The 25,971-nt window shown below is 37.7% G+C and overlaps 1 protein-coding gene across 1 annotated transcript; it reads left to right on the top strand.

Moving 5' to 3' along the window:
* Positions 1 to 23,667: 23,667 nt before the first annotated feature.
* Positions 23,668 to 25,618, top strand: LOC135934700 (uncharacterized). Its single transcript, XM_065476625.1, has 4 exons — positions 23,668 to 24,514; positions 24,623 to 24,946; positions 25,003 to 25,136; positions 25,193 to 25,618. The coding sequence occupies exons 1-4, from the start codon at positions 24,280 to 24,282 to the stop codon at positions 25,616 to 25,618; spliced, it is 1,119 nt and encodes a 372-aa protein (XP_065332697.1). The 5' UTR covers positions 23,668 to 24,279.
* The last annotated feature ends 353 nt before the right edge of the window (positions 25,619 to 25,971 follow it).

Genomic DNA, 25,971 nt, shown 5'->3' with positions numbered 1-25,971 from the left:
AGCATGACCAAAACTATCGATTCGTTGTCATGGGAACTTCCAATCATCTGAAGTTTAATGGATATCCAAAAAAGCAAGACCAAAACTATCGATTCTTTGTCAGGGAATCGACCAATCACAACTGAAATTTGAAAGAATTCCAACAAGCAAGTTAAACATATCGATTCTTTGTCATGGAATCGATCAATCATCTGAAGTTTGATGGAAATCCAAAAACGCGTGAACAAAACTATCGATTCTTTGTCATGGGATCGACCAATCATCTGAAGTTTGATTGAATTCCAAGAACGCAAGAACAAAACTCTCGATTCTTTATTATGGGATCGACCAATCATCTGAAGTTTGATGGAATTCTAAGAACGCAAGAACAAAACTATCGATTCTTTGTCATGGGATAAACCAATCATCTGAAGTTTGAAGGAATTTCAAGAAAGCAAGACAAAAACTCTCGATTCTTTTTCAGGGAATCAACCAATCACAACTGAAATTTATAGAATTCCAACAAAGCAAGTCTAAAACTATCGATTCTTTGTTATGGGATCGACCAATCATCTCAAGTTTGATGGAATTCCAAGAATTTTAATCCAACTCTTATCATTTCTTCGTCATGAGATCGACCAATCAACTGAAGTTTGATGGAATTTCAAGAAATCAAGACAAAAACTATCGATTCTTTTTCAGGGAATCAACCAATCACAACTGAAATTTAAAGAATTCCAACAAAGCACGTCCAAAACTATCGACTCTTTGTCATGGGATCGACCAATCATCTGAAGTTTGATGGAATTTCAAGAAAGCAATACCAAAACTATCGATTCTTATTGTGAAAAGATGTTCCACGCCACTTGCCTGAAACTAAACACAGCCGAAAAAAATAAATTTCGATTGGGAGGCTTCACCTGTATGCAATGCTCATTGCCGCCTCTCTCAGACTCACTATGGTCTTTACCTGAGGTACTCACGCTGCCACAAAGATCACGAAATGAAAAGAGGACAAACAACAAAGGTGCTGCACTTCTTTGCTTTAATGCACGGTCTTTGAAAAATCGGAAAAGAGCAGCGGACATAGCAGCACTTCTTGAGTTTCACGAAGCCGAAATAATTGCAATCAATGAGACTTGGCTGTCAGGTGATGTTCATGACTATGAGGTTGTACCATCCAACTACGTTGTCCTGCGAAGGGACCGCATCGGTGGAAAACGACCAGCCGGCGGTGTGCTGCTCGCCATTATGCCGCACTTACAACCACGCAGACAGGCACACCTCGAATCCTCCGCTGAAATTGTCTGGGCCGCCGTTAAAATCGCAAATCTGCGAGTTCTGATTGCCTCCGTCTATAGAGCTCCAAACTCAACCATGGAACAGAACGATGAGCTTTTGCGCTCGCTGTCACTCGCAGCAGAACAACAGCATCATTTTGACGCGTGCTTCATAATGGGAGATTTGAATCTGGACGTCAACTGGAGCAAAGAGCCTCCACAACCGAAAGTAGCTCCAGCTGAAAAATTCTTGGAGGCCTTCAACGATCTTGCATTCGCCCAGTTGATCAAAGACTCCACAAGAACGACAGAAAGTAGTGAAAAAACAATCGACTTATTCCTATGTGACACACCCAATCTTGTTTCTTCTGCTGAAGTTATTGACGGTGTCAGCGATCACTCTGCACTACTTATCCACCTGAAAGTCGAGTCTCGTCGGCCGATGCAGCTACCTGCGACACTCCCGAACTGGCGCGGAGCAAACTGGGCAGCACTTAACGGATGTCTTGCTGAAAAGCTCTCCGATATATTAAGAATAGACGACGTTTTTGTTGCTTGGGAAGCATGGAAAACCGCCATCCGCGAAAGCATCGCTGAATATGTGCCATCTAGGAAATCGAGAGGAAAAAGGAATTTACTGCCCTGGCTAAATAAAGGAATAAAAAAAATGATCAAACTGAAAAATGAACTCTATACCAAATGGCGAACCGATAAAAAGGATGAATCAAGGGCAATTTTCGAAACGGCGAGAAAAGCGACCCAAAAGGCAATAAGAGCAGCTAAAGACCGCTGGTTCTGGGCTTTGGGGCGAGGCCCAGGTGGTGCTGCGGTCTTCTGGAGGTACATCCACTCGAAATCAAGAGTGCCATTGAACACAACTAGTTTTGCAGAAAATGGACGAGTGTTTTCCGAGCCGCAAGAGATCGCTAGCCAATTCCTCTCTACCTTTAAAGAAAATTTCTCAGCCGCTGAGAACGACTTTCCCTTTCTGCGCCGGTCGCTGACACCTGTCAAGAGAATCAGTAAATTTTCTATGAATGTAAACGATGTGGAAAACATGATTTCCGTCTTGGATGTGAAGAGCGCAACAGGACCAGACGGAATTCCAGCCATGCTACTGAAAAACTGCGCAACCTCCCTGAGTCCCAGCCTTGCACATTTGTTTAATCTCTCCCTACAAGAGTGTGACCTACCATCCGACTGGAAAAGTGCCGCCGTTACTCCTATTCCAAAAGAGGGTGATAAGAAGGATTTTAGAAACTACAGACCGATAAGCGTCACTTCACTTGTCGGTAAGTTACTAGAAAAGCACGTCCGTAATCAGCTCTCTTCTTTCTTCGCAAGCAACAGCACTTTGCCTGACTGCCAGCACGGCTTCCGTGAAAACCGTTCGTGTACAACAATGTTGATGCGCTCACTGGACGCATGGACGTCGACACTCGACAGCCAGAGTGGCAACCACGTGCACGCCGTATTTTTAGATTGGAGCAAGGCGTTCGACAAGGTGCCACATCAGAGACTTCTTATGAAACTGAAGCATCTCGGCGTTGACGGAGCCGCGCTGGAGTGGATGAAAAGCTTCCTCGTCGGCCGATCCCAATTCGTACGCTACAATGGAGTGCGCAGTGAGCCCTGCGAAGTTTCGTCTGGAGTAGTACAGGGTAGCGTTCTTGGGCCTCTACTGTTTAATATCTACGTGGCGGATCTTCCACATGTGGTGCAAACCAATATTGTCCAGTATGCAGATGATTGTACTATCTACCATGAGGTGGCCAGCGCCGATGATGTAGCTACTTTGCAGGAAGACCTCGCACGGATCGATGTTTGGTGCGTCAATAATGGTATGCAACTTAATGCCAAGAAATGTGTTGTTATGGACATCTCACGCGCACGGCAGCCTTACATGCCTAAGTACACCGTCGGGGGAGAGGCTCTTAATTACGTCAGTACACAGAGACTGCTTGGGGTGTACATTTCTAGAGACCTACGTTGGAATCACCACGTTGACGTTCAGAAAAAGAAAGCAGCTCAAACGCTTGGTTTCGTTGCTCGCAACCTCCAAGGATGCACGCAGAGAGTGAAGAGAATTGCTTACCTGACACTCGTAAAACCAAAAATATTTTACGGTTCCCCTGCATGGCATCCATTGACGCAATCCAACACTGAAAAGATGGTTAAATTGCAAAACCGTGGTCTCCATTTCATTTATGGACGCCACGTTCCACCGCCAGAGAAACAAAATATGTTAACGGTGCCGGCGCAACTGAGATACAATGACTTACTTTTCTTCAAGAAATGCTTAAGCGGCGCCACGGACTACAACGCGATGGCCCGCATTACCCTTGGCCGTGTGCATAGAGGAGATGACCCATCACACCCCAGGCTGCAGCAACCACCCGCTCGGACCGAGCTTGGCCAACATGTGTTCGACTATCGGGTGGTGAAGCCGTGGAATGATTTGCCTCCAGCCCTAAAAGACTGCCCCGTGGGGAAGTTTCCAAAGCTGTGCAAGGCTTACGTTCAGTGCTAGTCTTTGACCTAACTTTAGTGTCTTAGTATGGGCCCACTTCGGCTTTGCTCTCCCCAGAGTTAAGTCTTAACACGGTGCATGTCAGATGTGGTGCCCTTTCTCACTTTTTTCACCTTTTGACAGGTCATTTATTGTGATATAATTGACAAACATATTATGTATTTTTATATGATATTTTAGTGAGAATAAACAAATATATATATTCAGGGAATCAACCAATCACAACTGAAATTTAAAGAATACCAACAAAACAAGTCCAAAACTATCGATTCTTTGTCATGGGATCGACCAATCATCTGAAGTTTGATGGAATTCCAAGAACGCAAGACAAAACTATCGATTCTTTGTCATGGGATCGACCAATCATCTGAAGTTTGATGGAATTCCAAGAAAGCAAGACCAAAACTATCGATTCTTTGTCATGGGATCGACCAATCATCTGAAGTTTGATGGAATTCCAAGAAAGCTAGACCAAAACTATCATTTCTACGTCATGCGATCGACCAATTTACTGAAGTTTGATAAAATTCCAAGATCGCAAGAACAAAACTATATATTCTTTGTCATAGGATCGACGAATCTAATGAAGTTTGATGGATATCCTTGAAAGCGAAACCAATACTATCGATTCTTTGTCATTGGATCGACCAATCTTCTGAAGTTTGATTGAATTCCAAGATTTTTAGTCCAACTCTATCATTTCTTCGTGAAGAAATCGACCAATCAACTGAAGTTTTATGGAATTTCAAGAAAGCAATGCCAAAACTATCGATTCTTTGTCATGGGATCGACCAATCATCTGAAGTTTGAAAGAATTCCAACAAGCAAGTTAAACATATCGATTCTTTGTCATGGAATCGATCAATCATCTGAAGTTTGATGGAATTCTAAGAACGCAAGAACAAAACTATCGATTCTTTGTCATGGGATAAACCAATCATCTGAAGTTTGAAGGAATTTCAAGAAAGCAAGACAAAAACTCTCGATTCTTTTTCAGGGAATCAACCAATCACAACTGAAATTTATAGAATTCCAACAAAGCAAGTCCAAAACTATCGATTCTTTGTTATGGGATCGACCAATCATCTCAAGTTTGATGGAATTCCAAGAATTTTAATCCAACTCTTATCATTTCTTCGTCATGAGATCGACCAATCAACTGAAGTTTGATGGAATTTCAAGAAATCAAGACAAAAACTATCGATTCTTATTCAGGGAATCAACCAATCACAACTGAAATTTAAAGAATTCCAACAAAGCACGTCCAAAACTATCGATTCTTTGTCATGGGATCGACCAATCATCTGAAGTTTGATGGAATTTCAAGAAAGCAATACCAAAACTATCGATTCTTATTCAGGGAATCAACCAATCACAACTGAAATTTAAAGAATACCAACAAAACAAGTCCAAAACTATCGATTCTTTGTCATGGGATCGACCAATCATCTGAAGTTTGATGGAATTCCAAGAACGCAAGACAAAACTATCGATTCTTTGTCATGGGATCGACCAATCATCTGAAGTTTGATTGAATTCCAAGAACGCAAGAACAAAACTCTCGATTCTTTATTATGGGATCGTCCAATCATCTGAAGTTTGATGGAATTCCAAGAAAGCAAGACCAAAACTATTGATTCTTTGTCATGGGATCGACCAATCATCTGAAGTTTGATGGAATTCCAAGAACACAAGAATAGAACCATCAATTATTTGTCTTGGGATCGACCAATCTTCTGAAGTTTGATTGAATTCCAAGAACGCAAGAACAAAACTATCGATTCTTTTTCATGGGATCGACCAATCATCAGAAGTTTTATGGAATTCCAAGAACGCATGAACAAAACTATCGATTCTTTGTTATGGGATCGACCAATCATCTGAAGTTTGATGGAATTCCAAGAATTTTTGTCCATCTCTATCGATTCTTTGTCATTGGAAAAACCAATCATCTGAAGTTTGATGGTATTCCATGAAAGCAAGACCAAAACTCTCGATTCTTTTTCAGGGAATCAACCAATCACAACTGAAATTTATAGAATTCCAACAAAGCAAGTCCAAAACTATCGATTCTTTGTGATGGGATCGACCAATCATCTCAAGTTTGATGGAATTCCAAGAATTTTAATCCAACTCTATCATTTCTTCGTCATGAGATCGACCAATCAACTGAAGTTTGATGGAATTCCAAGAACGCAAGACAAAACTATCGATTCTTTGTCATGGGATCGACCAATCATCTGAAGTTTGATGGAATTCCAAGAAAGCAAGACCAAAACTATCGATTCTTTGTCATGGGATCGACCAATCATCTGAAGTTTGATGGAATTCCAAGAAAGCAAGACCAAAACTATCGATTCTTTGTCATGGGATCGACCAATCATCTGAAGTTTGATGGAATTCCAAGAAAGCTAGACCAAAACTATCATTTCTACGTCATGCGATCGACCAATTTACTGAAGTTTGATAAAATTCCAAGATCGCAAGAACAAAACTATATATTCTTTGTCATAGGATCGACGAATCTAATGAAGTTTGATGGATATCCTTGAAAGCGAAACCAATACTATCGATTCTTTGTCATTGGATCGACCAATCTTCTGAAGTTTGATTGAATTCCAAGATTTTTAGTCCAACTCTATCATTTCTTCGTGAAGAAATCGACCAATCAACTGAAGATTTATGGAATTTCAAGAAAGCAATACCAAAACTATCGATTCTTTGTCATGGGATCGACCAATCATCTGAAGTTTGATGGAATTCCAAGAAAGCATGACCAAAACTATCGATTCGTTGTCATGGGAACTTCCAATCATCTGAAGTTTAATGGATATCCAAAAAAGCAAGACCAAAACTATGGATTCTTTGTCAGGGAATCGACCAATCACAACTGAAATTTGAAAGAATTCCAACAAGCAAGTTAAACATATCGATTCTTTGTCATGGAATCGATCAATCATCTGAAGTTTGATGGAAATCCAAAAACGCGTGAACAAAACTATCGATTCTTTGTCATGGGATCGACCAATCATCTGAAGTTTGATTGAATTCCAAGAACGCAAGAACAAAACTCTCGATTCTTTATTATGGGATCGACCAATCATCTGAAGTTTGATTGAATTCTAAGAACGCAAGAACAAAACTATCGATTCTTTGTCATGGGATAAACCAATCATCTGAAGTTTGAAGGAATTTCAAGAAAGCAAGACAAAAACTCTCGATTCTTTTTCAGGGAATCAACCAATCACAACTGAAATTTAAAGAATTCCAACAAAGCACGTCCAAAACTATCGATTCTTTGTCATGGGATCGACCAATCATCTGAAGTTTGATGGAATTTCAAGAAAGCAATACCAAAACTATCGATTCTTATTCAGGGAATCAACCAATCACAACTGAAAGTTAAAGAATTCCAACAAAACAAGTCCAAAACTATCGATTCTTTGTCATGGGATCGACCAATCATCTGAATTTTGATGGAATTCCAAGAACGCAAGACAAAACTATCGATTCTTTGTCATGGGATCGACCAATCATCTGAAGTTTGATGGAATTCCAAGAAAGCAAGACCAAAACTATCGATTCTTTGTCATGGGATCGACCAATCATCTGAAGTTTGATGGAATTCCAAGAAAGCTAGACCAAAACTATCATTTCTACGTCATGCGATCGACCAATTTACTGAAGTTTGATAAAATTCCAAGATCGCAAGAACAAAACTATATATTCTTTGTCATAGGATCGACGAATCTAATGAAGTTTGATGGATATCCTTGAAAGCGAAACCAATACTATCGATTCTTTGTCATTGGATCGACCAATCTTCTGAAGTTTGATTGAATTCCAAGATTTTTAGTCCAACTCTATCATTTCTTCGTGAAGAAATCGACCAATCAACTGAAGATTTATGGAATTTCAAGAAAGCAATACCAAAACTATCGATTCTTTGTCATGGGATCGACCAATCATCTGAAGTTTGATGGAATTCCAAGAAAGCATGACCAAAACTATCGATTCGTTGTCATGGGAACTTCCAATCATCTGAAGTTTAATGGATATCCAAAAAAGCAAGACCAAAACTATCGATTCTTTGTCAGGGAATCGACCAATCACAACTGAAATTTGAAAGAATTCCAACAAGCAAGTTAAACATATCGATTCTTTGTCATGGAATCGATCAATCATCTGAAGTTTGATGGAAATCCAAAAACGCGTGAACAAAACTATCGATTCTTTGTCATGGGATCGACCAATCATCTGAAGTTTGATTGAATTCCAAGAACGCAAGAACAAAACTCTCGATTCTTTATTATGGGATCGACCAATCATCTGAAGTTTGATTGAATTCTAAGAACGCAAGAACAAAACTATCGATTCTTTGTCATGGGATAAACCAATCATCTGAAGTTTGAAGGAATTTCAAGAAAGCAAGACAAAAACTCTCGATTCTTTTTCAGGGAATCAACCAATCACAACTGAAATTTATAGAATTCCAACAAAGCAAGTCTAAAACTATCGATTCTTTGTTATGGGATCGACCAATCATCTCAAGTTTGATGGAATTCCAAGAATTTTAATCCAACTCTTATCATTTCTTCGTCATGAGATCGACCAATCAACTGAAGTTTGATGGAATTTCAAGAAATCAAGACAAAAACTATCGATTCTTTTTCAGGGAATCAACCAATCACAACTGAAATTTAAAGAATTCCAACAAAGCACGTCCAAAACTATCGACTCTTTGTCATGGGATCGACCAATCATCTGAAGTTTGATGGAATTTCAAGAAAGCAATACCAAAACTATCGATTCTTATTCAGGGAATCAACCAATCACAACTGAAATTTAAAGAATACCAACAAAACAAGTCCAAAACTATCGATTCTTTGTCATGGGATCGACCAATCATCTGAAGTTTGATGGAATTCCAAGAACGCAAGACAAAACTATCGATTCTTTGTCATGGGATCGACCAATCATCTGAAGTTTGATTGAATTCCAAGAACGCAAGAACAAAACTCTCGATTCTTTATTATGGGATCGTCCAATCATCTGAAGTTTGATGGAATTCCAAGAAAGCAAGACCAAAACTATTGATTCTTTGTCATGGGATCGACCAATCATCTGAAGTTTGATGGAATTCCAAGAACACAAGAATAGAACCATCAATTATTTGTCTTGGGATCGACCAATCTTCTGAAGTTTGATTGAATTCCAAGAACGCAAGAACAAAACTATCGATTCTTTTTCATGGGATCGACCAATCATCAGAAGTTTTATGGAATTCCAAGAACGCATGAACAAAACTATCGATTCTTTGTTATGGGATCGACCAATCATCTGAAGTTTGATGGAATTCCAAGAATTTTTGTCCATCTCTATCGATTCTTTGTCATTGGAAAAACCAATCATCTGAAGTTTGATGGTATTCCATGAAAGCAAGACCAAAACTCTCGATTCTTTTTCAGGGAATCAACCAATCACAACTGAAATTTATAGAATTCCAACCAAGCAAGTCCAAAACTATCGATTCTTTGTGATGGGATCGACCAATCATCTCAAGTTTGATGGAATTCCAAGAATTTTAATCCAACTCTATCATTTCTTCGTCATGAGATCGACCAATCAACTGAAGTTTGATGGAATTCCAAGAACGCAAGACAAAACTATCGATTCTTTGTCATGGGATCGACCAATCATCTGAAGTTTGATGGAATTCCAAGAAAGCAAGACCAAAACTATCGATTCTTTGTCATGGGATCGACCAATCATCTGAAGTTTGATGGAATTCCAAGAAAGCAAGACCAAAACTATCGATTCTTTGTCATGGGATCGACCAATCATCTGAAGTTTGATGGAATTCCAAGAAAGCTAGACCAAAACTATCATTTCTACGTCATGCGATCGACCAATTTACTGAAGTTTGATAAAATTCCAAGATCGCAAGAACAAAACTATATATCCTTTGTCATAGGATCGACGAATCTAATGAAGTTTGATGGATATCCTTGAAAGCGAAACCAATACTATCGATTCTTTGTCATTGGATCGACCAATCTTCTGAAGTTTGATTGAATTCCAAGATTTTTAGTCCAACTCTATCATTTCTTCGTGAAGAAATCGACCAATCAACTGAAGATTTATGGAATTTCAAGAAAGCAATACCAAAACTATCGATTCTTTGTCATGGGATCGACCAATCATCTGAAGTTTGATGGAATTCCAAGAAAGCATGACCAAAACTATCGATTCGTTGTCATGGGAACTTCCAATCATCTGAAGTTTAATGGATATCCAAAAAAGCAAGACCAAAACTATCGATTCTTTGTCAGGGAATCGACCAATCACAACTGAAATTTGAAAGAATTCCAACAAGCAAGTTAAACATATCGATTCTTTGTCATGGAATCGATCAATCATCTGAAGTTTGATGGAAATCCAAAAACGCGTGAACAAAACTATCGATTCTTTGTCATGGGATCGACCAATCATCTGAAGTTTGATTGAATTCCAAGAACGCAAGAACAAAACTCTCGATTCTTTATTATGGGATCGACCAATCATCTGAAGTTTGATTGAATTCCAAGAACGCAAGAACAAAACTCTCGATTCTTTATTATGGGATCGACCAATCATCTGAAGTTTGATTGAATTCTAAGAACGCAAGAACAAAACTATCGATTCTTTGTCATGGGATAAACCAATCATCTGAAGTTTGAAGGAATTTCAAGAAAGCAAGACAAAAACTCTCGATTCTTTTTCAGGGAATCAACCAATCACAACTGAAATTTATAGAATTCCAACAAAGCAAGTCTAAAACTATCGATTCTTTGTTATGGGATCGACCAATCATCTCAAGTTTGATGGAATTCCAAGAATTTTAATCCAACTCTTATCATTTCTTCGTCATGAGATCGACCAATCAACTGAAGTTTGATGGAATTTCAAGAAATCAAGACAAAAACTATCGATTCTTTTTCAGGGAATCAACCAATCACAACTGAAATTTAAAGAATTCCAACAAAGCACGTCCAAAACTATCGACTCTTTGTCATGGGATCGACCAATCATCTGAAGTTTGATGGAATTTCAAGAAAGCAATACCAAAACTATCGATTCTTATTCAGGGAATCAACCAATCACAACTGAAATTTAAAGAATACCAACAAAACAAGTCCAAAACTATCGATTCTTTGTCATGGGATCGACCAATCATCTGAAGTTTGATGGAATTCCAAGAACGCAAGACAAAACTATCGATTCTTTGTCATGGGATCGACCAATCATCTGAAGTTTGATTGAATTCCAAGAACGCAAGAACAAAACTCTCGATTCTTTGTTATGGGATCGTCCAATCATCTGAAGTTTGATGGAATTCCAAGAAAGCAAGACCAAAACTATTGATTCTTTGTCATGGGATCGACCAATCATCTGAAGTTTGATGGAATTCCAAGAACACAAGAATAGAACCATCAATTATTTGTCTTGGGATCGACCAATCTTCTGAAGTTTGATTGAATTCCAAGAACGCAAGAACAAAACTATCGATTCTTTTTCATGGGATCGACCAATCATCAGAAGTTTTATGGAATTCCAAGAACGCATGAACAAAACTATCGATTCTTTGTTATGGGATCGACCAATCATCTGAAGTTTGATGGAATTCCAAGAATTTTTGTCCATCTCTATCGATTCTTTGTCATTGGAAAAACCAATCATCTGAAGTTTGATGGTATTCCATGAAAGCAAGACCAAAACTCTCGATTCTTTTTCAGGGAATCAACCAATCAAAACTGAAATTTATAGAATTCCAACCAAGCAAGTCCAAAACTATCGATTCTTTGTGATGGGATCGACCAATCATCTCAAGTTTGATGGAATTCCAAGAATTTTAATCCAACTCTATCATTTCTTCGTCATGAGATCGACCAATCAACTGAAGTTTGATGGAATTCCAAGAACGCAAGACAAAACTATCGATTCTTTGTCATGGGATCGACCAATCATCTGAAGTTTGATGGAATTCCAAGAAAGCAAGACCAAAACTATCGATTCTTTGTCATGGGATCGACCAATCATCTGAAGTTTGATGGAATTCCAAGAAAGCAAGACCAAAACTATCGATTCTTTGTCATGGGATCGACCAATCATCTGAAGTTTGATGGAATTCCAAGAAAGCTAGACCAAAACTATCATTTCTACGTCATGCGATCGACCAATTTACTGAAGTTTGATAAAATTCCAAGATCGCAAGAACAAAACTATATATTCTTTGTCATAGGATCGACGAATCTAATGAAGTTTGATGGATATCCTTGAAAGCGAAACCAATACTATCGATTCTTTGTCATTGGATCGACCAATCTTCTGAAGTTTGATTGAATTCCAAGATTTTTAGTCCAACTCTATCATTTCTTCGTGAAGAAATCGACCAATCAACTGAAGATTTATGGAATTTCAAGAAAGCAATACCAAAACTATCGATTCTTTGTCATGGGATCGACCAATCATCTGAAGTTTGATGGAATTCCAAGAAAGCATGACCAAAACTATCGATTCGTTGTCATGGGAACTTCCAATCATCTGAAGTTTAATGGATATCCAAAAAAGCAAGACCAAAACTATCGATTCTTTGTCAGGGAATCGACCAATCACAACTGAAATTTGAAAGAATTCCAACAAGCAAGTTAAACATATCGATTCTTTGTCATGGAATCGATCAATCATCTGAAGTTTGATGGAAATCCAAAAACGCGTGAACAAAACTATCGATTCTTTGTCATGGGATCGACCAATCATCTGAAGTTTGATTGAATTCCAAGAACGCAAGAACAAAACTCTCGATTCTTTATTATGGGATCGACCAATCATCTGAAGTTTGATTGAATTCTAAGAACGCAAGAACAAAACTATCGATTCTTTGTCATGGGATAAACCAATCATCTGAAGTTTGAAGGAATTTCAAGAAAGCAAGACAAAAACTCTCGATTCTTTTTCAGGGAATCAACCAATCACAACTGAAATTTAAAGAATTCCAACAAAGCACGTCCAAAACTATCGATTCTTTGTCATGGGATCGACCAATCATCTGAAGTTTGATGGAATTTCAAGAAAGCAATACCAAAACTATCGATTCTTATTCAGGGAATCAACCAATCACAACTGAAAGTTAAAGAATTCCAACAAAACAAGTCCAAAACTATCGATTCTTTGTCATGGGATCGACCAATCATCTGAATTTTGATGGAATTCCAAGAACGCAAGACAAAACTATCGATTCTTTGTCATGGGATCGACCAATCATCTGAAGTTTGATGGAATTCCAAGAAAGCAAGACCAAAACTATCGATTCTTTGTCATGGGATCGACCAATCATCTGAAGTTTGATGGAATTCCAAGAAAGCTAGACCAAAACTATCATTTCTACGTCATGCGATCGACCAATTTACTGAAGTTTGATAAAATTCCAAGATCGCAAGAACAAAACTATATATTCTTTGTCATAGGATCGACGAATCTAATGAAGTTTGATGGATATCCTTGAAAGCGAAACCAATACTATCGATTCTTTGTCATTGGATCGACCAATCTTCTGAAGTTTGATTGAATTCCAAGATTTTTAGTCCAACTCTATCATTTCTTCGTGAAGAAATCGACCAATCAACTGAAGATTTATGGAATTTCAAGAAAGCAATACCAAAACTATCGATTCTTTGTCATGGGATCGACCAATCATCTGAAGTTTGATGGAATTCCAAGAAAGCATGACCAAAACTATCGATTCGTTGTCATGGGAACTTCCAATCATCTGAAGTTTAATGGATATCCAAAAAAGCAAGACCAAAACTATCGATTCTTTGTCAGGGAATCGACCAATCACAACTGAAATTTGAAAGAATTCCAACAAGCAAGTTAAACATATCGATTCTTTGTCATGGAATCGATCAATCATCTGAAGTTTGATGGAAATCCAAAAACGCGTGAACAAAACTATCGATTCTTTGTCATGGGATCGACCAATCATCTGAAGTTTGATTGAATTCCAAGAACGCAAGAACAAAACTCTCGATTCTTTATTATGGGATCGACCAATCATCTGAAGTTTGATGGAATTCTAAGAACGCAAGAACAAAACTATCGATTCTTTGTCATGGGATAAACCAATCATCTGAAGTTTGAAGGAATTTCAAGAAAGCAAGACAAAAACTCTCGATTCTTTTTCAGGGAATCAACCAATCACAACTGAAATTTATAGAATTCCAACAAAGCAAGTCTAAAACTATCGATTCTTTGTTATGGGATCGACCAATCATCTCAAGTTTGATGGAATTCCAAGAATTTTAATCCAACTCTTATCATTTCTTCGTCATGAGATCGACCAATCAACTGAAGTTTGATGGAATTTCAAGAAATCAAGACAAAAACTATCGATTCTTTTTCAGGGAATCAACCAATCACAACTGAAATTTAAAGAATTCCAACAAAGCACGTCCAAAACTATCGACTCTTTGTCATGGGATCGACCAATCATCTGAAGTTTGATGGAATTTCAAGAAAGCAATACCAAAACTATCGATTCTTATTCAGGGAATCAACCAATCACAACTGAAATTTAAAGAATACCAACAAAACAAGTCCAAAACTATCGATTCTTTGTCATGGGATCGACCAATCATCTGAAGTTTGATGGAATTCCAAGAACGCAAGACAAAACTATCGATTCTTTGTCATGGGATCGACCAATCATCTGAAGTTTGATGGAATTCCAAGAAAGCAAGACCAAAACTATCGATTCTTTGTCATGGGATCGACCAATCATCTGAAGTTTGATGGAATTCCAAGAAAGCTAGACCAAAACTATCATTTCTACGTCATGCGATCGACCAATTTACTGAAGTTTGATAAAATTCCAAGATCGCAAGAACAAAACTATATATTCTTTGTCATAGGATCGACGAATCTAATGAAGTTTGATGGATATCCTTGAAAGCGAAACCAATACTATCGATTCTTTGTCATTGGATCGACCAATCTTCTGAAGTTTGATTGAATTCCAAGATTTTTAGTCCAACTCTATCATTTCTTCGTGAAGAAATCGACCAATCAACTGAAAGTTTATGGAATTTCAAGAAAGCAATGCCAAAACTATCGATTCTTTGTCATGGGATCGACCAATCATCTGAAGTTTGAAAGAATTCCAACAAGCAAGTTAAACATATCGATTCTTTGTCATGGAATCGATCAATCATCTGAAGTTTGATGGAATTCTAAGAACGCAAGAACAAAACTATCGATTCTTTGTCATGGGATAAACCAATCATCTGAAGTTTGAAGGAATTTCAAGAAAGCAAGACAAAAACTCTCGATTCTTTTTCAGGGAATCAACCAATCACAACTGAAATTTATAGAATTCCAACAAAGCAAGTCCAAAACTATCGATTCTTTGTTATGGGATCGACCAATCATCTCAAGTTTGATGGAATTCCAAGAATTTTAATCCAACTCTTATCATTTCTTCGTCATGAGATCGACCAATCAACTGAAGTTTGATGGAATTTCAAGAAATCAAGACAAAAACTATCGATTCTTATTCAGGGAATCAACCAATCACAACTGAAATTTAAAGAATTCCAACAAAGCACGTCCAAAACTATCGATTCTTTGTCATGGGATCGACCAATCATCTGAAGTTTGATGGAATTTCAAGAAAGCAAGACCAAAACTATCGATTCTTATTCAGGGAATCAACCAATCACAACTGAAATTTAAAGAATACCAACAAAACAAGTCCAAAACTATCGATTCTTTGTCATGGGATCGACCAATCATCTGAAGTTTGATGGAATTCCAAGAACGCAAGACAAAACTATCGATTCTTTGTCATGGGATCGACCAATCATCTGAAGTTTGATTGAATTCCAAGAACGCAAGAACAAAACTCTCGATTCTTTATTATGGGATCGTCCAATCATCTGAAGTTTGATGGAATTCCAAGAAAGCAAGACCAAAACTATTGATTCTTTGTCATAGGATCGACGAATCTAATGAAGTTTGATGGATATCCTTGAAAGCGAAACCAATACTATCGATTCTTTGTCATTGGATCGACCAATCTTCTGAAGTTTGATTGAATTCCAAGATTTTTAGTCCAACTCTATCATTTCTTCGTGAAGAAATCGACCAATCAACTGAAGATTTATGGAATTTCAAGAAAGCAATACCAAAACTATCGATTCTTTGTCATGGGATCGACCAATCATCTGAAGTTTGATGGAATTCCAAGAAAGCATGACCAAAACTATCGATTCGTTGTCATGGGAACTTCCAATCATCTGAAGTTTAATGGATATCCAAAAAAAGCAAGACCAAAACTATCGATTCTTTGTCAGGGAATCGACCAATCACAACTGAAATTTGAAAGAATTCCAACAAGCAAGTTAAACATATCGATTCTTTGTCATGGAATCGATCAATCATCTGAAGTTTGATGGAAATCCAAAAACGCGTGAACAAAACTATCGATTCTTTGTCATGGGATCGACCAATCATCTGAAGTTTGATTGAATTCCAAGAACGCAAGAACAAAACTCTCGATTCTTTATTATGGGATCGACCAATCATCTGAAGTTTGATGGACTTCTAAGAACGCAAGAACAAAACTATCGATTCTTTGTCATGGGATAAACCAATCATCTGAAGTTTGAAGGAATTTCAAGAAAGCAAGACAAAAACTCTCGATTCTTTTTCAGGGAATCAACCAATCACAACTGAAATTTATAGAATTCCAACAAAGCAAGTCTAAAACTATCGATTCTTTGTTATGGGATCGACCAATCATCTCAAGTTTGATGGAATTCCAAGAATTTTAATCCAACTCTTATCATTTCTTCGTCATGAGATCGACCAATCAACTGAAGTTTGATGGAATTTCAAGAAATCAAGACAAAAACTATCGATTATTTTTCAGGGAATCAACCAATCACAACTGAAATTTAAAGAATTCCAACAAAGCACGTCCAAAACTATCGACTCTTTGTCATGGGATCGACCAATCATCTGAAGTTTGATGGAATTTCAAGAAAGCAATACCAAAACTATCGATTCTTATTCAGGGAATCAACCAATCACAACTGAAATTTAAAGAATACCAACAAAACAAGTCCAAAACTATCGATTCTTTGTCATGGGATCGACCAATCATCTGAAGTTTGATGGAATTCCAAGAAAGCTAGACCAAAACTATCATTTCTACGTCATGCGATCGACCAATTTACTGAAGTTTGATAAAATTCCAAGATCGCAAGAACAAAACTATATATTCTTTGTCATAGGATCGACGAATCTAATGAAGTTTGATGGATATCCTTGAAAGCGAAACCAATACTATCGATTCTTTGTCATTGGATCGACCAATCTTCTGAAGTTTGATTGAATTCCAAGATTTTTAGTCCAACTCTATCATTTCTTCGTGAAGAAATCGACCAATCAACTGAAGTTTTATGGAATTTCAAGAAAGCAATGCCAAAACTATCGATTCTTTGTCATGGGATCGACCAATCATCTGAAGTTTGAAAGAATTCCAACAAGCAAGCTAAACATATCGATTCTTTGTCATGGAATCGATCAATCATCTGAAGTTTGATGGAATTCTAAGAACGCAAGAACAAAACTATCGATTCTTTGTCATGGGATAAACCAATCATCTGAAGTTTGAAGGAATTTCAAGAAAGCAAGACAAAAACTCTCGATTCTTTTTCAGGGAATCAACCAATCACAACTGAAATTTATAGAATTCCAACAAAGCAAGTCCAAAACTATCGATTCTTTGTCATGGGATCGACCAATCATCTCAAGTTTGATGGAATTCCAAGAATTTTAATCCAACTCTTATCATTTCTTCGTCATGAGATCGACCAATCAACTGAAGTTTGATGGAATTTCAAGAAATCAAGACAAAAACTATCGATTCTTATTCAGGGAATCAACCAATCACAACTGAAATTTAAAGAATTCCAACAAAGCACGTCCAAAACTATCGATTCTTTGTCATGGGATCGACCAATCATCTGAAGTTTGATGGAATTTCAAGAAAGCAATACCAAAACTATCGATTCTTATTCAGGGAATCAACCAATCACAACTGAAATTTAAAGAATACCAACAAAACAAGTCCAAAACTATCGATTCTTTGTCATGGGATCGACCAATCATCTGAAGTTTGATGGAATTCCAAGAACGCAAGACAAAACTATCGATTCTTTGTCATGGGATCGACCAATCATCTGAAGTTTGATTGAATTCCAAGAACGCAAGAACAAAACTCTCGATTCTTTATTATGGGATCGTCCAATCATCTGAAGTTTGATGGAATTCCAAGAAAGCAAGACCAAAACTATTGATTCTTTGTCATAGGATCGACGAATCTAATGAAGTTTGATGGATATCCTTGAAAGCGAAACCAATACTATCGATTCTTTGTCATTGGATCGACCAATCTTCTGAAGTTTGATTGAATTCCAAGATTTTTAGTCCAACTCTATCATTTCTTCGTGAAGAAATCGACCAATCAACTGAAGATTTATGGAATTTCAAGAAAGCAATACCAAAACTATCGATTCTTTGTCATGGGATCGACCAATCATCTGAAGTTTGATGGAATTCCAAGAAAGCATGACCAAAACTATCGATTCGTTGTCATGGGAACTTCCAATCATCTGAAGTTTAATGGATATCCAAAAAAGCAAGACCAAAACTATCGATTCTTTGTCAGGGAATCGACCAATCACAACTGAAATTTGAAAGAATTCCAACAAGCAAGTTAAACATATCGATTCTTTGTCATGGAATCGATCAATCATCTGAAGTTTGATGGAAATCCAAAAACGCGTGAACAAAACTATCGATTCTTTGTCATGGGATCGACCAATCATCTGAAGTTTGATTGAATTCCAAGAACGCAAGAACAAAACTCTCGATTCTTTATTATGGGATCGACCAATCATCTGAAGTTTGATGGAATTCTAAGAACGCAAGAACAAAACTATCGATTCTTTGTCATGGGATAAACCAATCAACTGAAGTTTGAAGGAATTTCAAGAAAGCAAGACAAAAACTCTCGATTCTTTTTCAGGGAATCAACCAATCACAACTGAAATTTATAGAATTCCAACAAAGCAAGTCTAAAAGTATCGATTCTTTGTTATGGGATCGACCAATCATCTCAAGTTTGATGGAATTCCAAGAATTTTAATCCAACTCTTATCATTTCTTCGTCATGAGATCGACCAATCAACTGAAGTTTGATGGAATTTCAAGAAATCAAGACAAAAACTATCGATTCTTTTTCAGGGAATCAACCAATCACAACTGAAATTTAAAGAATTCCAACAAAGCACGTCCAAAACTATCGACTCTTTGTCATGGGATCGACCAATCATCTGAAGTTTGATGGAATTTCAAGAAAGCAATACCAAAACTATCGATTCTTATTCAGGGAATCAACCAATCACAACTGAAATTTAAAGAATACCAACAAAACAAGTCCAAAACTATCGATTCTTTGTCATGGGATCGACCAATCATCTGAAGTTTGATGGAATTCCAAGAACGCAAGACAAAACTATCGATTCTTTGTCATGGGATCGACCAATCATCTGAAGTTTGATGGAATTCCAAGAAAGCAAGACCAAAACTATCGATTCTTTGTCATGGGATCGACCAATCATCTGAAGTTTGATGGAATTCCAAGAAAGCTAGACCAAAACTATCATTTCTACGTCATGCGATCGACCAATTTACTGAAGTTTGATAAAATTCCAAGATCGCAAGAACAAAACTATATATTCTTTGTCATAGGATCGACGAATCTAATGAAGTTTGATGGATATCCTTGAAAGCGAAACCAATACTATCGATTCTTTGTCATTGGATCGACCAATCTTCTGAAGTTTGATTGAATTCCAAGATTTTTAGTCCAACTCTATCATTTCTTCGTGAAGAAATCGACCAATCAACTGAAGTTTTATGGAATTTCAAGAAAGCAATGCCAAAACTATCGATTCTTTGTCATGGGATCGACCAATCATCTGAAGTTTGAAAGAATTCCAACAAGCAAGCTAAACATATCGATTCTTTGTCATGGAATCGATCAATCATCTGAAGTTTGATGGAATTCTAAGAACGCAAGAACAAAACTATCGATTCTTTGTCATGGGATAAACCAATCATCTGAAGTTTGAAGGAATTTCAAGAAAGCAAGACAAAAACTCTCGATTCTTTTTCAGGGAATCAACCAATCACAACTGAAATTTATAGAATTCCAACAAAGCAAGTCCAAAACTATCGATTCTTTGTCATGGGATCGACCAATCATCTCAAGTTTGATGGAATTCCAAGAATTTTAATCCAACTCTTATCATTTCTTCGTCATGAGATCGACCAATCAACTGAAGTTTGATGGAATTTCAAGAAATCAAGACAAAAACTATCGATTCTTATTCAGGGAATCAACCAATCACAACTGAATTTAAAGAATTCCAACAAAGCACGTCCAAAACTATCGATTCTTTGTCATGGGATCGACCAATCATCTGAAGTTTGATGGAATTTCAAGAAAGCAATACCAAAACTATCGATTCTTATTCAGGGAATCAACCAATCACAACTGAAATTTAAAGAATACCAACAAAACAAGTCCAAAACTATCGATTCTTTGTCATGGGATCGACCAATCATCTGAAGTTTGATGGAATTCCAAGAACGCAAGACAAAACTATCGATTCTTTGTCATGGGATCGACCAATCATCTGAAGTTTGATTGAATTCCAAGAACGCAAGAACAAAACTCTCGATTCTTTATTATGGGATCGTCCAATCATCTGAAGTTTGATGGAATTCCAAGAAAGCAAGACCAAAACTATTGATTCTTTGTCATAGGATCGACGAATCTAATGAAGTTTGATGGATATCCTTGAAAGCGAAACCAATACTATCGATTCTTTGTCATTGGATCGACCAATCTTCTGAAGTTTGATTGAATTCCAAGATTTTTAGTCCAACTCTATCATTTCTTCGTGAAGAAATCGACCAATCAACTGAAGATTTATGGAATTTCAAGAAAGCAATACCAAAACTATCGATTCTTTGTCATGGGATCGACCAATCATCTGAAGTTTGATGGAATTCCAAGAAAGCATGACCAAAACTATCGATTCGTTGTCATTAGAGTCCTTGTATTAGAGAGTTGTGCATAAGGGGTATACGAACGCGCTTTCGCCTAGCGCATCTCGGCCGTCCTATCTTGCCCCATGTTAAAATGAGTTTGCGCCGGTGGCTCTGTGGTAGCTTTACTGAATGCCGCCCACCGCGAAATTGGTGTCATACGGAAGAGCACGAGTTAAACTACGTTTAAAGTCGGAACCAAGCTTGCAAACCAAATGGTGTTCGAGAAATCCGCTTCGCAAAATCGCTATTTTGGCTGCACGCTCGAGGTGCGAGAGCTGCCCGCCAGCGCCACGACGGTGCCGCCGGCGAACGGAAGTAACGACGTTCCCACTACCACCAGACTGCACCAGACACCAGCGCGACGATTTCGCGCGAGCTCATTGGTCGGCTGACTCCCACTAGTAATTTAAGGAATGTCTTGAAAGCTGATGAAGTAGAAATTTTTGATTTAAATACATGTTTGTTTGCTAGTGAGTTTAATAAATATAAGTGCACATAATTAAAAAAAATGTGTTTTATTTTAGAATCCTTTTAAAATGTTAAGTATCTTGTAATATGTAATATTAATATCTTGAACAAGAAATAATAATCTAATTTTCAAGTCTTTTAAGCGCCAAGTATGTATTAGAGTGGAACAAGTTGTAACACGTTTTTGCAATGACCATTTGATATAAAAATAAAAACCATACCGATGCATGAGTCCTGCTTAGGGTTGATTAAGATGATATAGGCATAAACTATGAACCGCCTATGTTCTTTTTACGGCTGCGACCGTCGTGCAAAAGATGGATCCTATTTCCCTATAAAAGACCCAATTCTATGCGGGAAATGGGTTAAAAGGTCCCGAAGACAAAATTGGACTCCAACGCGCAACAGCTATGTGTGCGGGGTAAGATTCGAGTTCACCATTGGTCAAACCGCATAAAACTCAATTTATTCTAAAATAATTTTCGATGATGAGACAAAAATATTTCCTATAAAAAATGAAAAAATTAAAAGTATTGTTATACAGCAGCAGTTTTAAAAATGAGGATATAACAGTTTTTAGATTTTAAAATTATTGACACAAAGCAAGAACATGTGTAATTTAATTTTTTCATTTATAATAGGCTATCTTGAGGTCATCTGGCCATTTAATTTGAAGTTATTTAATTTTAATACGTAATGTAATTCCCAATTTTTTGTCTCTATGTATTGTGTAACGCTTATTGTCCCCACACAAATTAAATCAAAGATGCAAGTGTCACGACACCACAACATTGGCCAATCAAAAATTATAATTATTATTATTTTTTTCTTTATATAACTATAATTGTTTAAAGAAATTTTTAAAAAATGGTCAAAAATCAAGTTGAAATCAAAGGTAAACGGTGTGGTCGTCAGAAATAAATTTTTAATGATGCAATTTTTATAAATAAAACACAGAGCCACTTTGCGCCAAATGACTGGGATAACAATGGAGACAAAAAGGCAAAGTTGAAGAAAGGAAGTATTCCCGCGGCAGCAAACCCCAAAGGGTACACTGCAGAAGCTGTAGCTCGAGACCAAAAAAATGCGGCCCGAGCGCAGCGCGCAGTTCGACGAAGCACAGACTCCAATGCAGTGACTCAGACATTGGCACCAGGACCAAAAAGAAGATTGATTGAGCAACATCATCCTCAATCTCTAGCATCTTTTGATGTAGACCCTCTCTGTCCTCCCAGAGAAGAATCAATGTTGAGAGAAACTGAAAATAAACATCAATGGATTATTGACCTGACCACAGGTAATCAAAAATTAAATCTAAAAAATTAATGACACACAATAATTTTGACTAACTAATTGCTCTAATAGGCGTGGTGACAGAGCCACCGATTGATCTTGACATCTCAAATAAGGCATTCAATGGCTTGGTCGCCGACAAATTGCCTTTCCAGAGTGTCGAAATCGTAGAATGGCATTCTGAGCCGTATTCAAGTGACACGAAAGAGAGCTGGGCGCTCAAGGCAAAATGTCAAGAATTGGAATTTGAACTTGCTGAGATGAAAAAACGTGTGGATCAAAACAATTTGGAGAAAAATCTACTCAAGATTTATTCTAAGGAACAAGTTGAACTCCTAAGTAATAATAATATATAAAGTAGCCAATATTTTAGCATCAAATTTGTGTTAAAACAGAGAGAGAGTTACCTGCAGGAGTGAAAAAGAGGCCAAGTGCGTGGTCTGATGGTGCAATCCTAGATGGCGTAGAGAAGAGATTTGTGTTTGGAACTGCAGGATATCAGTATTATTACGAAAGGGGACATCCAACGCCAGCAGTTCGAACTCTTCAGGAAAGGACAAAAGGGTTTTCACTTCTTCCTGGAGTGGATGATGGGGCTATCGCCGTTTTGAAGAAGCGCCTGCAAGCAGAGCAAGATATAGATAAAACACTCTTGCTTTTCAATGACGAAATGAGCCTTACGCCAGGAAGACAGTATGATGGCTCGACGAAGCAAACTGTTGGTGCATCCACACTTCCACTGCACTCTGGGCCTGCAACAAAAGGTTTCAGTAATTATTTATTAACAATTTTTTTTAAATTTACAAGGCATATTATTCAATGTATCATTAATAACTTTATAATTTAAAAAGGATTAAAGATTAAAATTAATTTAATTTAAAAACAGGAATGGCATGGGTCGTGGCAGGTCTACGAAAGAGAATTAAACAGCCAGTTGCATATCATTTGACTCCTAACGCAGTAAATGGAAATGCAATCAGGTTGGTCAATGAAGAGCTCATTATTAAAATTGAGGAAGAGACTGGAGCGAAAATCAAGGCCTTTGTCACCGACATGTGTGGCGCAAATTTGAAACTGTGGAACCATTATGGAATCGATGCCACCAGGTTATAACAAATACTCTAATCAATTTAAGATTAAATTGCAATTATTAATATGAAATTAACAGGAAAGGCCAAGTCACGTATGACTGTCCTCATCCAGTGGACCCAATCAACAGACGATTGGCAATTTTGCCCGATGTTGCACATCTGGCAAAAAACATCAAAGCGGGCCTGACTAACAACAAGGAGTTTGAAATCAGCCAAGAAATTGTTCAGAAGTACAGTTTGCCATCCAACAAAATCTGCTACAGGTTTACAATATTTTTTTTTAACAATGGCACATAATCATCTCATTTGATCTTAAAGCCATCTTGTGGAGGCAGCAGCATACGAAAATCAAGATGAGTTGAAGCTGGCACCAAAATTAGCTAAAGCAGCACTCAAACCAAACACATTCCAGCAGATGAGGGTAACAAACACTATCTGGGTGTTTAATGAGGCAACTGCTGCTGCCCTTGAATATTTGGCCAGGGAAAAAAATGACCTTTCTATGAACACAACTGCATGGTTCATCAAAAAGTTCAGAAGATGGTGGAGTCTACTCATGTCCACTAATGGAATAGCTCTTAGCTACAAAAGTATAGCTAAATTTGAGGAGGCTCACAATGACTTGATGGAGTTCATAGATATTGTACGAGGTGAGTGACAATATTGCAATGACTCTTTTTGTAATTTACAAATTATTAGAGAGTTTAAATGTCAGGGAGTAAACGGTGTCAAATTAAATTTAAATAATATGTTTCAAGGTATCTATGTCAAAGGTGGATGGAAACCGTGGCAGCGAGGTGTGTTAGTGGCCACGACAGGAATTCTCTCTATTTCAGTGGAGCTCCTTGATTCAGGTTTTGACTTTGTCCTCTGCAAAAGATTTTCTTCCAATGTCATTGAGAACCTCTTCTCCGTGATCAGAACAAGATTTAAAGTTCCCACTGCCCTTGAGTGGCGAAATGCACTCAAGAGCATTATTCTTTCGCAGTATGCGAAGACGGTGCGAACATCTAATTATGAACTGGATTTGAGTGAAAAATTTGCAACTGATGGATTTGGTACCGAGCTCGACTTTTTGAGGGGTAAATATTTGCATAATTATACACTTACTTACAATTTAAACAAAATTTTGACGAAGGTACTGCATCCAAATGCAGCCTCACTGCACCAGAATGGCCTCAAGACTGGGCCTCAAAAGCTCCACCTAGTCTGTCAGCGAAAAACCAAAACGCCCTCTTCTGTGTTGCTGGCTACATCTTGGACAACATCATGGTATGTAATCCAATAATAATCTGAAAAATCCATAATTACAAAAATCAAAACTTTAGACGAACCAAAAGGTGTGTGAAGGCTGCTTTGATGGTGTCATTGTGCCCAGATACAGGGAAGAGTACACATTGTACATTGCCAGTAGAGAGTTCGAAGAAGGGCTGTTGACGTTTGTGTCACCGGAGGTGTTCAAATGGTTTGTAGCAGTCGAGGGGCTGTTCCAGGCCGCATCTGCATGCCAGGGCAGCACGTTGGACTCTAAGGTTCTAACATCCAGGATTAAAGAAAGTGTCCAACTGCACCCATTCCCAACCTGCCACAGCCTGGAAGAAAAAACACTTTCAAGATTTGTGTTGTTTCGAGTGAAGATCCATTGCGCTCATGCAACACGGGAAATTGGCTCAAAAAAAAACAATCCAAGATCTAAGGGAAGTGCGACTGCCGGCGGACACGAGTTCGCCCTAGGTTCTGTGGTTAGGCCATAGATCAAAAAAATTTCAATTTGGGCTGTCTGTTGTTTTGTGCACATAAAGTTATAATTTGAGAAGTGTTATTAAAGTGTTCAGCGCATAAAACAATTTTATGTCGAGATTTTTTCACCCCCTTTTAATTTGCAAAATGTTCATCGAAATGGAAAAATTCTGAAAGCTATTAAATCAAAATTATTATTTCTCTTACCCTCAATCTGCGATTTTGAACTCCTGAGCTGCTGTTTTAATCGTGATCCATAACAAAGTGAACTTTGTAAACAAAGCATTAAAGTAGTGGGAGTCAGCCGACCAATGAGCTCGCGCGAAATCGTCGCGCTGGTGTCTGGTGCAGTCTGGTGGTAGTGGGA

Source organism: Cloeon dipterum, chromosome 1 (assembly GCF_949628265.1).
Source record: "Cloeon dipterum chromosome 1, ieCloDipt1.1, whole genome shotgun sequence".
Taxonomy (NCBI): Eukaryota; Metazoa; Arthropoda; class Insecta; order Ephemeroptera; family Baetidae; genus Cloeon; species Cloeon dipterum.
The sequence above is the reverse complement of the archived record's forward strand: the minus strand, read 5'-3'. Positions and strand labels throughout refer to the sequence as shown.

Excerpts from the sequence above, each read along its gene's own strand:
- LOC135934700 (XM_065476625.1), top strand. The coding sequence starts at position 24,280 with ATGAGGGTAACAAACACTATCTGGGTGTTTAATGAGGCAACTGCTGCT. Across the intron at positions 24,515-24,622 it reads GTTCATAGATATTGTACGAG|GTATCTATGTCAAAGGTGGA; the intron begins GTGAGTGACAAT and ends ATATGTTTCAAG. Across the intron at positions 25,137-25,192 it reads ACATCTTGGACAACATCATG|ACGAACCAAAAGGTGTGTGA; the intron begins GTATGTAATCCA and ends TCAAAACTTTAG.